The 15,133-nt window shown below is 45.0% G+C and overlaps 1 protein-coding gene and 1 long non-coding RNA gene across 5 annotated transcripts in view; one reads left to right on the top strand and one right to left on the bottom strand.

Annotated features, from left to right (window-relative positions):
* The window catches only part of LOC118990043 (uncharacterized), a 75,458-nt gene extending 72,122 nt beyond the window's left edge, over positions 1-3,336 (top strand). Inside the window, exon 4 of the long non-coding RNA XR_005067154.1 lies at positions 2,988-3,336. This is a non-coding gene — a long non-coding RNA (uncharacterized LOC118990043). The remainder of the gene's footprint in view (positions 1-2,987) is intronic.
* The window catches only part of SORT1 (sortilin 1), a 59,338-nt gene extending 46,224 nt beyond the window's left edge, over positions 1-13,114 (bottom strand). For 2 of the 4 annotated variants that reach the window (XM_037050401.1, XM_037050402.1), the window contains exon 1: positions 12,741-13,114. In XM_037050401.1, the coding sequence (XP_036906296.1) occupies positions 12,741-13,052 (312 nt within the window). In that variant the 5' untranslated portion in view covers positions 13,053-13,114. The remainder of the gene's footprint in view (positions 1-12,740) is intronic. The other 2 variants (XM_037050403.1, XM_037050405.1) reach the window with 1 other exon arrangement.
* Positions 13,115-15,133: the final 2,019 nt, after the last annotated feature.

Here is a 15,133-nt window from a genome sequence, read left to right as displayed (position 1 = left end):
CACTGTTACTGGGAATGCAGACTGGTGCAGCCACTGTGGCAGACAGTATGGAGTTTCCTCAGAAAATTAAAAAAGGTACTGCCTTATGATCCAGTGATTCTGGGAATATACCCTAAAAAACTCAAAACACTAATTTGCAAGAATATACATACTCCTATGTTCCCTGCAGCGTTATTTACAATAGCCAAGATATGGAAACAGTTCAAGTGCCCATCAGTGGATGAGTGGATAAAAAAGCCGTGGTACAGCAACACAATGGGATACTACTTGTCCGTAAAAAATGAAGGAACTCTTACCTTTTATGATAGCATGGATGGACTTGGAGAATATTGTGCTAAGTGAAATAAGCCAGTCATAGAAAGACAAATACCTTATGATCTTGCTTATATGTGGAATCTAATGGACAAAATAATTTAACAAACAAAATAGAAACAGAAGCATAGATACACAGAACAGACTGAGAGCTGTCAGAAGGATGGGGGTTTGGGGGGCTGAGTGAAAAAAGGGGAGGGCTCCTGGGCATGGACAACAGTGTGGTGACTGCGGGGGCTGGGGTGTAAGGGGGATAAATGGTGATGGAAAAAATACAATAAAAGTAGATTAAAAAAGAAAAGAGATTAGGGATTAAGCAAACATAATATATAAACCACACAGACACAGACAACAGTAAGGGGACTGCCAGAGGAAAGGGGGTGGGAGGGAGGGAGGGAGGGAGGGAGGGAGGGAGGGAAAAGAGGGCCAAGGGGGATAAATGGGGACAGAAAGGTATTTGGGGTGATGGGCACACAATGCAGTTTGTAGATGATGTCTTGTTGAGTGGCACACTTGAAACCTATATGACTTTGTTCACCCCATGTCACCCAAAAAACCTCAGCAAAAAAATAAAACCACATATAGACAACCCAACCATCTTGCCGTCAGGAACAAGCTCTCTGGCGAGTAAACAAGGGAGTGAATTCAGTGACAGCATCCTTCACACACACTCCTGCTTTCAACAAATAAATGGGGTGGGGGTGCCTACCATGTGCCGGACCCTACTTAGGGTGCTGGGGAAACAGCAGTGATCATACATGGTCTGTGCTCATGGGCTTTTAAACATGCTTCTTACAGAAGTCTAAAAATTAAGGTTAAACATGTTAGACATTTACTCTACACAAGACAGCCTGTCCCAATGAAAATAAAGCTAGGTAGTTATAACTAGCAATAACTAACTAACCAGTTAGTTAATTAAAGCCTGTGCAATAACTAATTGGTTGGGGAAGTAGGCACAAATCATTCTCTCTCTTGGGAATCCATTTCCCCAGTAGTAAAACTGAATTACTGGAATAACATGAATCAAATGAAATAATATCCAAAGGCAGGGCACTGGTGATCCCACAAAGAATGGGAATGTAAGATTTAGGCTCCCCAACCCCAACAGGGAACACGAGGGGAGACAGGATACTGTGATGTGCAAAAGAGGCCTGGGTGATGCTCTTGCAGGCAGAAGAAAGTCTTACCAGAATACCCTTCCTGTGAAGTATGGCACTGCTAGGGCCATAAAAACACGAGCCAAAAATAAGATCACAAATGTTCCAGTTCTCAGGGAGACTATTCTTAGAAATGAAAAGGCTAAACATACAAGTTTTCAAACCTATTCAATTATTCAGACTTGTCTGCAAGGCAGGATGATACAGAGGCGAGAGCTGGGCTAATAGTCAACCTGAATTTTTTTTCCAGCTGTGCCTAAGGCCTTGTGAACTTGAGCAGCTCAACCTGACCTCACAACCAAGCTGAGGGGAGGCTGCAATGACATTTCTAGTCACCATGCGCTCTAAAATTCTATGACTTATCATCAACTTAACCTCTCGGTTTGCTTTTCCACTGCTCTTTTCTTCATTAAAAGAAAAAAAAGCAAGCAAGCAAACAAACCCCATCTTCCTGCTAGACAATACGCTAGTGTTAAAAGCAGAAGGCAGCAGCAAACTCCATCATCTGAGAAACCCCAACAACATGCACACCCACTGAGGGGCAGGGAGGGACACCTCTGATGCCACCATCCACGCAGTAAGAATCACGCACCTGACCTCTAAGAGAAACTTGCAGACCATCACTCTAAATCAATTTGCTAAGGTTGTTACAAATGCATAACTTTAGTAATCTGCTTTCTTAGCTTATAGAAGAAACTAATCAAATCTGGAGACAGCATATCTAGAGACAGGGAAGAACAAGATATTGCAATGGGACTGTATCATTTTTGCAACAACAACAAGTAAACTTCACCAAGAAGACAATGGCACTAGGCTTATAAACCTGGGCTGCTGGAAATGGGAGAAAATAGCCTCACACATCTGAAAAGCCCTTGAGGGCATTAGTGCCATCAGTGTGAGAGGTGGTATCTCATAATGTAATCTCCATGATCAGGGTGATATGGCTGACTAAGAAGGCAGAGAAGTATTTTAGAAAAATTTCCATTAAAACAACAAAACCTTTGGCACTTAAAAGGGTAGGCTTAGTTTTTTAAACATTCACTTTCACAGGATAATTCATTCATTTTGAATCATGGCCAATAAATGAGCTAAACTGCAAAACTGTTAGCATTTAATCTATACATCTTAGTTCCATTTCAGAGAAAAGGAAGTGATGAAAAGGTATGTTCCAGCCACCAGCTGACTGAACCAAAAAGGCTCACTGCTTACCCACCTGGTTGGGGACTAACCCCTCACTCCCTCCCCGCCAGGCTGGCTTCTTCCAGATCTCTGGGCACATACCCAGCGCTCTCTAACCCCAGGCCATTGAACTTGCTGTTCTCTCTGCCTGGGATACTCCTACAGGCAAAAATTCTATTCATCTTTAAGTAGCAGTTTAAATAATTTCCCAGCAAATCCTTCCTAATGTCCCAGACTTAAAACACCTCCCTCAATTACTCTCCTGTAGTTACTTTTTTTCTTCTTGGTACTTACCATATTGATAATTACATATTTGTGTAATGTCTATTTTCTCTTTAGAGATCTTGTCTGCTGTGTTCCACATCAGTTACCAGGACCAGAAGCCGGTACAATGCCCACCATGTGGTAGGTGCTCAGTAACCAAATGTTGAATTAAAGACAAATAATAGTAATATTGAACCTTTCCTGGGCACTTCTGATATGTAAGGCATCACCGCTACTTTAGAGATAGATGAAGAAGCAGGCTCCGAGAGGCGGAGGAATTCGCCCAAGTCATACAGCTGGTAAGTAGCAGAGCAGAGATTCAAACTCACGTCTGTCTGACTCCAGGCTGGGCACCCTTTCTCCAGCCCTGTGTGAGGCGAGAACGGGGAAGGGCTCCTAGGCCAAGCATGGCCTGTACCTTTAGGGAGTTTATAATGTGTGGAATAAACATTTAATAAATGAAAGTGAATACAAGCCAGAATACCATAGTAAATGCTGGATTACATGGCATAGTTAACTGTTGTAGGAGAGAAGAGGAAAGCAAACAAACCAGCTAGAGGGGCAGCAGGAACGTCCTCAGAACAAAAGGGAGAAGCAACCCAGCAACCCAGCACCTGGTGAACAAGAGGGACTGGTGACAAGGTCACTTTACCTGGAACAGAGGATTAACACAGGCCAGGAAGTGAAGTGGTAAAATAATAAAGAGCTAAGCACACAATAAAAATAATTAGGTTAACACTCTGGTGCTCTATGCTACTACCAAGCACAATTCTTGAGATGCACCTACCACATCTCATTAGTATTTCTTACAACTTCACAGAGGTCAATGAGGGCAAAGTTAGCTGTGTGCTCAGTTAATGAGCAAGGGTGGAATCAGCAAGGTGCTACTTCAGAGCTGTCAATGCAAAGCCACATACTCGAGTAGTTCATGAACTCCAATAAACTAAAGCTTAATGAAGAAGAGAAATAGTTACATTATAAGTAGTCCTATTTTTATGATTGTTAAGTTCTTTAAAACTACAAGTAAAGTATCTTTACATACTTAAAACTATCATAACCAGAGGACCAGGTACCTGATAATGTGGGATTAGTATTTTCTCCATCTCCCATAGCTTCAAGAAAGACACTTCGGGTAGATTATCTCTCCCCTTTACTGTACCCCCTTTTCTTAACCCTGAGTCCAAAGACATGAGTAGCATATAGTTCTTAATCCATATTTGGTTCCTATGAATGTCCATAACAATTCTCTAAGAATATTATAACTAATAAAAAACTTCAAGCACATGCACAAATTTTTGATCATCTAATTGGTAATGCATCGGAAGCTTTATGGGGATAACCATTGTAAACTCTTGACAGCGGATGAATACACATGACGTCCGCACTGTCTCATTTAATCTTCACACTGACCCCAGGAGATAGGTATTAGTATACCCATTTTATTGATGAAAAAACTAAGGTTCACTGAGACTGATCTATTGTCACCACTGACGTGTGAATGCAGCCCCGATCTGAGACCACGTTCCCTCCTAACCACTGCCCCCAAGAACTCTCGTTGTGTTAACAAGCTAAAATTTTAATGTAATCATGAAGATTAAAAAAAGAACACATACGCTTCTAACATTTCTGCCAATCTTGACTCACTCTCATTCCTGCCACCCCCGCCCAAGCCTGTCACCCAACCCTGCCAAGTGATAAAACCAAATACATTTATGTCTCATCTGTGCCCTTTTATGCACATGTTCCTCAGGAGTTGGTATTTACCAGGATGATTTGGCTGACAATTGGGTCCCATGGACACAGTAACAGATCAATAGGCTTATTAAGAAATGACATTAACTAAAGGTATGCGGTACTTTAAGATTTTTGAAACGTTTCTCTTCAACGTTTCATGATAATGCACCATTTCACGTGATGGGGACCTGAGACTCAGAAATGCTACTTGACTCTGCAGCAGGTACTATGACCTTTAAGGAGCAGAGAATTCACATGTATGTGAGTTACACTGGGGGTCTGTGATTCTGCCTTCTCCCTAAAGCAAATGCACTGAGTTAAAACACATCTATGGCACACTTCCCAGTAGAGGAGTGCCATATTGGGACCTGTGCTCTACCCCCAGCTCTTGGCACATAAACAAGTCACTTAACATCATCAGTAAAAGAGATCTGAGCAGCTAATCAGCCTATCCACCCATGATTCAAACTGTTGCACACATTGTCGGCAAGAGTTCAAACTTATCCTCGTTCACAGATGTGCAGAAAAGAAAGTCTGATGATGAGCTTCACTGTCTTATCGCTCCTTCAATAAAATCCAAGAGCCCAGGAGTGTTCCTGGGAACCCTTGGCACCAAGTGTAAAAGATGGTCCACCCTGCCTCTCTCCTGCTGCCCTGCTGGACACACTCCTCCAGGACTACAACGATGGTCAGCTCTAGAAAGATAACTCTTTTTGGCTTCCCATCTCCACCTTTGGTTTCTTCAGCTCTAGCCTCATGTCTGGCACTATCTGTTAAAACATTTTCCCCAGTAAGTCCTAATACCAAACTGCCCACCTGTACCCACTTTTCTTTCCATCCCCCACAAACAGCTTTTTTTTAAAACTCCGTATATGGTTCCCTGAAGCCTTAGTCATACTCATCAACCATCTCTTCCCAACACAAACTTTCCATTGACCCTGTCCCAGCACGTCTTGTGTTTCCCTCCCTGTGCGCCTTTACCGATCCCCCTGAGAATCACCTCCACCGCTCAGTCCTGCCTTCGCCCGTGGCCCTCCCAGACCGCCACACTGCAGTGGTCATGCCTTCTTCACGAATTCTTCCAAACTCTCAGGAAGCAGTCCCTGAACACCTGAATCCTTCAGGGGGCATCAATGCAATATCTTATCTTTAACTGTGCAGACCTGGACTCCACTGCATGTAGTTTACTGTGCATAGTTCAGTAGCTGCTTCAGTGAATGATACCTACTTTATTTATTTATGTATTTATTTATTTTAATCCTCACCCAAGGATGTTTACTGATTTGGTGGGGGGGAGGGACATCAATTGGTTGCCTCCTGTTCGGGCCCTGACTGGGGATCGAACCTGCAACCTTTGGGTTAGAGTGGGACACACTCTAACCAACTGAGCTGCCTGCCCAGAGCAAATGATATCTACTTTAAATGAGTGAAAATACTTAATATTTAACAAAAACATTTTGTTAAAGCTTCTCATTTGCCTCTCCAAATAATCTTAAAATGCTTCTCTAGTTTAAAAACAAAAACAGTGAAGACCCATGACCACAAAGCTGTGAAGCAGCAGAGCTGGGACTCCACCTGGTCTCTGAGACAGTCTCCTTTGAGCTCTGTGTCTACGATGTCCTTCTGACAAACGGCGGGTACCAGATAAACATCTGATGTGGACTATCTTGTCAGGAAAGTACTACGGTTAATTAAAATTTTCCTTCCCTGTTCAATTTCTCGTGGTCCTTCAAGGTCATCTTACTGTTGAACCAGACTTGGCTCAAGTACAATATTAGCACTTAGTTTTTCAGAGTATACAGGAAGAATAAAGCTCTTAACAAAAACAAATGTAAGAGAGATGGTGCTCATAAGCCCTAAAAGGAAGAGAATATATATTTTCTTCCGGTGAAAATAAATCAAGCCAGTGAATCACATATACGTTCTAACTAGCACAGGGCTGAGCATACCAATGGTAAGCTGACTATCTACTTTCAAACACACAAGCAGTCAGGACCACGCACACACACAAAAAGCCCCATTTTGACAGAATACTTGTAGGAAAGGAGGGAAAAAAACAAATTTACTGCTATATATCTACTGGCTTGTTGTGTTTTGTTTTGTTTTTTTGGACTACTCAAACTAGTAGCTTTGATTAGCATTAGATTTTTCAGCTGACAAGAAACAACAAAGTATTACCCAAAAAACCAAAAAGTCAAATGCCTTTCATAATGATACACACATAAAAAATACTTTTGCTATCTTTAAGAACACTGGTATTTCACTGAAGCAAGTTCTGGAGGTGGTAACAAATTACCCCCAGATGTGAAATCCAGGCTATGGTCAAGTTCAGCTGGCAAGCAGAACAGCCCCAATTTGCTTCTAAATTTGGAATCAACCAATAAACATTTGTGATCGCAACCTCTGGCCTCCTCTTCTTCCTTATGAATCACAGAATTATTTTAGACATTTTAAATCCAGTCTAAAACTTCCCATGTTGTCAATGAGGACCCGAGGGCCAAATATTGAAAGGCAAAACAGAAAATAAATTACATTCACAGAAAACTTTCTCAGCAAAACACCACAGGCTCTGAACTGAAGGTTTTGTTTTTACTATGGTTTCCTGAGGCTGGGGTTGCAGGTAGAGAGAGGAAAACAGCCTTAAACCAAACCAAACAAAACCAGCATTCACCCAACAACCTCCACAGGTTTGAAGGGTCTGTCACGAAGCGTCATTCAACCCAGCGAGCGCAAAGCCACATAGCACTAACGCCACTTTGATCGTGGTCACCGTTATGACGACAATAAGAAACCTTCTAGAACTGACCGAGACTGAGCAGCTTGTTCCTTAAGCCCCATTAGTCCTCAAAACCACCACCTACATACAGATCCATGAGGCCAGGAGCAGCAGGAAGAACAAGTTTTCACCAACTTAAAAAAAAAAGTGAAATATGCAATAGAAACACTACTTAGAAAGGAACAAAAAAGGAACTGAAAATTTCTAGAAATTTACAATTGCAGTATCTATTTCATAATATTTTTGGAACCATTGCCACACAGCCCTTTGTGAGAAAAGCTGTGTTTTTAATTACATGCCGAAGTTGATCATTTTAATCTGCCTTAATATTAGCTTCTAATCATATAAACCATCTGAATGTCATCTCTCCAGCCACTGAACTCAGTCCACTTTCTGTAAAGACAGAACTTATGGGGTAGGGTGGGGAGGAGGGGAGGCAGAAGAGGAAAAATTACCCTCCTACTCTGACCACGACGGCTCAGTGTTAAGCACTGCCCTCTGTGTGAGGATCACCCAAGGGGAACAGGACACCTAGGGCAAAGTTGGGGAGCACAGTGTCTGCAGTCACCCACTGAGAATCCAAAGCTTGTTGGCAAGAGCTGATTAGAAATCGGCAGAGCAGAGAAGGAGCTGTAAATAACCTCTGTCTGTGAACCTGACTTGAAAAATCAGATCAAAACAGCAGGATGGAGAGTCTAGTATTATTATCATCATTACAAAAAGAAAAAAAAGCACTAGTGAGTGGCCAGAAGAATAAGTCTTCTTCCAATTATTTCCACAGGCAGGGGAGTCAGTTTTCTAATTAAAAATCACTATGCACAGAACCAAATATTTGAGTCAGCAGAGAAGTCACCTAATTGTTACACTGCTTTCCCTTTGAGCCATTTGTCCCATTTGGCTAGCTCTCTCCTTTCACCCCAACCAAACCCCAGACGAAGACCAACCTTGGCCCAGATAAATATACTTTATCAAATCTGCTGATATTTCCAGCTGAAATCCCCAATGCATTTTAATACCCCTTCTGGTCAAAGGTCTGAGCACTCTACTGCCAAGGAGTAGAATCGACCAGGACCAAGAAAGAGATCCTACAGAATTCCTACTCCTCGACCCCAAAACAAATGAATGAAACAGGACTCAAGAGAAGATGCACTAGAGGGTGAGGCTAAGGGTGGGAGCACTGGGGAAGGTGAAACGAAGAAAGGCTGAACACTGGAATGAGTGACGCAGTTAGAAAGTTCCGGGGAGTTACAAGCACTGACCTTCGGGTTCCCAGGTGTGACAAAGACCCACAACAGGCCTGAGCAGCAGCTCCCTGAAGCCCCCCTCTTTGCCCTGCCAGCCCCAGCAAACACAAACACATTCTTCTCGGACTGACACCCATTCCACAAGGCGCTCTATGGGGCATGTTTATTTAAGAAGCCAGATGCTTTGACGCTGGAGTACAAGTTGGGAAATAATGTGTAAAGGAGTAGTGACAGGAGCAGAGAGGGGACAGAGAATGAGCAACACTTCCTGGCTTTATTAATCATAAAGTTTTAAAAGTCACGAGGACATTGTCAAATGCTCTGAACAGAGGAATGAGAGGTAAGGAAATTGTGTTAGCCACTAGTGTAACTCCAGCCAAGGCATTTCATCTGTTTCTTGAAGACACAGTTTCATGCCTAACCTCAAAGGGGTGCTTACAGGAATGATGTTTTGAAGCAATCCAACTTAGCAACCAATATTAATAAACTCTTCCATGCTCGCTCAATTTCTCTCATGTACAAAGGTTTATATGGCATGGACACTCCAAACACCAAAGGAAAAAATCAGCTAAAAGTGTGGTATGACAACAGTGTGGAGTTAAAGGCAAACGACAGGTTATTTATTAAGTGTAAGAAAAGAGCTTTTATAAATACACATGCACACTTGTTGGATTTCATGGGTGAAGAAGCCGGAGTTACATAGATCGCTAGGGCACAGGTCTCCTAAAACCAGAGGAATAAAAAAATATCAGCACACTTTAGTTCTACTTCCGCCTTCTTAAGAAGCTTAACTAAACACCAATGTAGTCTAACAAGCAGAAAAAAGCCACAGAAACAAGTCCAAGAGACTCGCTAAAACCTTCTGAGGCTTTTCATTCTCTAGCCTGAGTATCTTTTCTTTGGGTCTTGGCACCCCAGCATCTGGTGCGTCTCGACCCTCTGGAGGGTCGTCACATCCACTGAATTAATGGGGCTTGACATGAACAAGTCATAACAAGTAAGAAGAGAACCACGAGCTTCTCATTTTTCTTGGGAAGTGAATTCTGTCGTCTTGAAAAACAGCTCTGACACTTTCCCAGCAGTATGAAACTATTCAACATCTCTAACAAAAAGTGGTCTGGTATGCTGATATTTTTACTTTACTCTGTTTATAAAGGGCCCTAAAATACTCCATCTCTCCAGTACAGTTCAGGGTAATTTATTATGACTGTTACAAGTACAGAATTGAGGAGCAGAACAGACTACTACAGGACAATTCCTGGTGAAGGAGGTGCAACTCTAAGAACAGCCTTGCTCGCCCGCTGCCAGGTGAAGATGATTCACAGCGGCTCTACTTTCACCACATGTGCACGTTGTAGTGGACCGCTGTTTGGTTTCAGGAATTGTAACTCTACCCCTGTGACTAAGTATGAGCACCGCGGGAGACAAAGCTTGTCTTCTGGTAGCAAATCCTGCCTCAGTTTCCTCCCTGCCCCCAAAGCAGGGTCGGATAATCAGAGACTGGTGGGACCCCTCAGAAGAGGGGCAACCTAGGCCAGTCATGGTCACTTGGGAGGCCTTCGTGGAAGGTCAAAGGCCTGCAACAAAGAGCAATGGACTCTCGCCACCCCCTCCCCCCTTTGAGATAACCCAGGTCCCCATGCCCTCTGGGAGAAGGGCTTCCTGGCCCTAATCCCCTTAAGCCTACATACCTGATGGGGAAGGGTGTGGTTCCTTGCCTTGCTAGAGTGTGTCCTGGGGAAAAATCTGGCAACACAAAGACTTCCTGATATACACCAGTGAAATCTGCTCTGCTAAGAGTGCTTTCATTCATAAGTTAAGGGTTCGAACAGGAAACCCTAAAACTCTCTTCCTAACAGACTCTGACTCAGACTAAGTCCTCAGATTTATTTGAAATGTTATCTACTGTTTGATCCTTGCCACCCTGTATTCCTGTGTATTACAACCCAATAAAAGCCCTCGGAGGAAGGGGCTCAAATGCCTTTTTCCCCCTGAGAAAATGGCCACTGCTCAAGGCCTTTCTCCTCTGGCCACCTCTCCTCCCCAAGCAGATCATGTCTCAGTCATGTTTACTCTCATCTGTGGCACACCGGGGGACTTGTGAGGAAAGTCGCCCCCACATTTGGTGCTGTAACAGGGACCTAAACAGTTTGGGGACCTCCTTCGATCCAGAGGCTACGAGCCATCGCCACGGATGCACAGCTAAGAGAGATGGAAATCAACGCTTCATCCCTGGAGGGATCAGGGGCATCTGTGGGTAAGGCCCCCAGGCGTGTTAGAAATAGGTGAAAAGTTACTTTTTCAGTCATGCTTACTCTCATCCGTGGCACACAAGGGGGGACTTGCAAGGAAAGTTGCCCCCACCCACTTTCCAATACAGATGGGATCACTGAAGGAGAGACTGTGATTAACAAATGCAAAAAGTAGCAATTTAAAATTAGGTCACTGGAAGATTTTTTTAAAAAGCTAAAGAAAATCACTGGAAATAGTAGCTAAATAAGATGAAAGAAACAGAGGAAGTTTCTTTGTATGACAAACTTCAAAGAATAAGGTTTCGGATCTGCTCTTGATTTGGCCTAAGAACCCCCCAAGCCAGTTTTATCAACCTTTTGCTAGAGAAGTCACCGTATTACCAATGACATCAATTCAAACTAACCAGAGAAGACTTGGAGTAAAGGAATGAATCCAAAAGTAGCAGCAGATCCTGTCGACCAGGAAGAGAAGAATCGGACATATGGGATAAGAATGCTGTGTCCAGCTGGCTCAAGGAAGGAAGTGGTCCTGTTACAGAGTACACAGCTGTGTTGTAAAAGCCTTTTGCAACTTCCCTGCAAGGTGGAGCTCTACATGATTTGCCCTCCCCTCATCAAACAGGTGGACTTTCCAGTATTCATTCTATCTTATCTGCACCCAACCTGTCCCGCCCATCAGCACTAGCTTGACCACCTTTCTGCAGCTGCTCCTTGGACTGCATTAATCTGACTTATCCTTGACTGCTTCCACTTCCACTGAAACGCCCTAGGTCCCCGGTCTGAGAATTCTGCACAGGTAACAAGTGTAGTCCAGGCACAGGGAGACAATTCAAGGGGAAACTGGGATCCAGCTGATATGAATGTGGCTATACAAAGACAAGGACAGTTAACCACTCATTCCTGTCCTCATGTGCACCTCTCTTTGCAAGAGAAAGGCATATAACAGAGAAAATATTTCAAATAGAAAATACCTTATGCAAATGTGGGTAGCAACAATTAACTTGTTATTTCTAGGGGGGAAATGAGGAAGATGCCCGAGAGGCAGCGGAACAAGCAGCCAGGACATTCCTAACAACTGGCTTTGTCAATCCAGTGGGGCACAAGGGTTGAGCTGCTTGTGTCTCTAGGGAGAGAACTGCCTCAATTTAAAAAGTTTTCCACCAGGACCTAGCTCAAAGCTGAAGTCTGCAACGTCTTCCTTAGGGCTGGAAACCTTGTTACAAAGCATACACTTCCCGGTCAGAGTCCAATGCCACCACAGAAGGTCAAATTGAAGAGATAGACACATATACTGTTTTAAAGAGAGATGACATATATACTGTCATCCCCCCCCCTCCAGGCTTGTTCTTTTACCTATGCAAACAAACTCAGTAACCTAACAGCCGCTGCGAGATTTCTGAACACCCCCTATCCTCCTTGAAGTACTGACCCAGAGGACACACCTTGGCTTCTGCGCAGCCCAACTTCTGCAAGCACTTCAGAGGTCACTATTCCTCCACCATCCCGGGGAGGCACAGCGCTACTGGGTCCTGATTATTTATACAGACGGAAAACGACACTCAGGAGATTTTGACAACTTGAAAAAAAAAGAATGCCGTGGAAGGCTCAACCGGCCTCTCCTGTGACGAAACACAGCCGCGCGAGCCTCGCCGTCCCGGGGCCCCTCCCGGGCGGGACCCCACCCGCCCGTCCGCCGCAGCTTCGGGGCGGCGGCCCGGGGGTGCGAGCGGCGAGTGGCTTGGGTCGCCTCCGCGGAAACACCAGGCGCGGGTGGGGCTGCACCTCGAACTCCCGGTGGCGCTCAGGCCTGGCGCCCGCTCACCTGGTGCGTGTTGTTGACCAGCCTTGCGACGAAGTCCGGGATCCGGCCGCAGTCTTCGTCCTCGCCGGGCGCGCTGCGGCGCCAACGGCCGCGGAGAAAAGGGGCCCCGGGCGCGGCTGCGCGCAGCCCCCAGCTCACCCCGATGGGGCCGGCCCAGCGCGACAGCGGCGCAGCGGGCGGCGGCGGCGCGTCCAGCCGGTCCTGGCAGAGCGCGGCCCGCGGCAGCAGCAGGAGAACGAAGAGGAGGAGGAGGAGGCCGAGGCCGTGGGGCCAGGGCGAGACACAGTCCGCAGCTGCTCTGGGACGCTCCATCGCCACCGAATGCCGACGCCGCCGACACCTGCCGCCCGGCGCCCGCCCACCCCCGCCGGCGCCGCGCCACACCCCCGAGCCAGAACGGCGCTCCTTGGATACGCGCAGCCGGGCCTCTCCGCCCCATAGGCCAGCCACCTGTCCTTCTTCCTCGGCGCGCTCCTCATTGGCTCGCGTCGCTCCTGGCTTCGGGGGTCCTGGATTCGGTTGCCAAGATGCGGGACTGATTGGCTGGAACGTGGTTAAGACCGCTGAGGTCATCCCCGCCTCGCCCGCGTCTCCGGGGCCGGACTTCCAGAGTTGGTAGGACCGTCCCCGCTACCCGCGAAGCTCGTAGCTCTGTGGTGCTGGGCCTCTCGCGGCTCCCCGAGCACCTTCAAGTTGGGCTGGGTTAGTCGCCTCTGCTCCCCCAGAGACACCCCAGAAATTCTCTGGGTTGTGGTAGCTCAGGGAAAATCTTCCCAGGGAATCCCTGATCTAGCTCATCTGGAAAACGGGGCTTGGTCATGAACCGGTGCTTCAGGTTTTAAGCCCCGCGCACTGGGGCGCCCATTGTCTACTGAAGCAGCCGCCTTGGTGCCAAGAAGGTGAATGCGAATTATGTGGGCTAAAGCCTACGGAGAAGATAGAATCAGGGCGTTCGTGAGTCATGCGAGCTTCAAGTTCCTCCACCACGAATGGCCTCACTCACCTTCCTCTTTTGCAAGGAGTTAGGCGAAAGGTGGGGTTGTTTATTGGTTTTCCTGGGGGCAGAAAGTAGTTTAGACATTAAGGGCAGGGCAGGTCCAAGTGGACAAGACGATTGCCCAGTGCCCACTTCAGACAGGACCATTTCAGATGCGTATTATCTCTGCCAAAGTGCCCGAATCCCGCAGTGTTCATTTGCATAAGGTTGATTTTTCAGTGTATGTCTCCTAAATTAGCACCTAGCCCACAAAAACGTAAAACAAAACCCTACGCTATTCCCTGTACCGCAGAAACTGCACACCTAACTTCTAGAACATGGATCTTAATTGATTCTGTCCCTTCAGAATGCTAGTTGTTTAGTACAAAAGGCAGCAAATACATAGAAGCTAAGTGTGCAAAACGTTACTCCCAGATAAAGTTTCTAACAATTACTTTTAACTGTAAACTGGAGGTGAACCCAAATGAAAATCTATTCATCGTAGAGCAAAATGGTGCACTGAACCCAATCCAATGTTTACAGCAAAATCCTAGTCACGCTAATTTGCAAACAAAATGACTTACAAATTTACACTATCCCCTCAGAACCACCATAGTAAGGTGAAATGAAAAACATTTTGGAGTGGCATCTGAGTAGGATGAGAAAATCCCTTTATCTTCCAGATTCTCAGTTACTGAAATAACAAGGTAAATCTTGAAAGCTGGTGAACAATGTGTTCCTTTCCATCAGTGACGATGTATCAGATTATTTTTAAAATACAAATTATTTTTTAATCTATGCCAGCTATGGAGTGGATCACAAGACAGTCAGTTCCAGTAGCATGTGATTAGCTGGGGGGAGAGGAGGGGCTACACGGGAATATTTCTTTGTTTAGTGACACAAAGATGAAAGGTCTATTGTCTTACTGCCTGAAAAGATTAAAAACAACTCAACAGTGCCATCTCGTGGAGAAATGACTAAATACACTTACACTTTTTAAGTCAATGTTAAAACTGTTGCAATTATCGGTGAGGTTCACTTTAGTGTTATCATTATATACTTACAGAATGCATTGTTCCTCCCTCAAACGTTATCAGATGCTGGGGATGTGGTACCTTATATGGCACCAAGAAAATGACTATTTCAGCCTAACAAGACGCAGGCACTAAATACAAAAGTGATACTGTCAGGTCTCCTTTGTGAAACACTGCACATGAAATCTTACCTGACTTGCAGGACTAAAATTCGTAAACCTGTCATTACTGAAAGCCATTATTTCCCCCTAAACTTTGTAACAGAAAGATGACTAGAAAGCAGTTACACATCATAAAACCATTTCTTTTTCCTAGTAAGATCATTTCTCTGGTTCTTTTAAAATTGGACCCAAGAAACCTTGTAGAAAAATTTAAAATTCTAC

Source organism: Sturnira hondurensis, unplaced genomic scaffold (assembly GCF_014824575.4).
Source record: "Sturnira hondurensis isolate 20B ecotype Veracruz unplaced genomic scaffold, ASM1482457v3 Scaffold0006799, whole genome shotgun sequence".
In the NCBI taxonomy this organism is placed as follows: domain Eukaryota; kingdom Metazoa; phylum Chordata; class Mammalia; order Chiroptera; family Phyllostomidae; genus Sturnira; species Sturnira hondurensis.
Note: the sequence above shows the minus strand (reverse complement) of the source record. Positions and strands in the feature narration are given on the sequence as shown.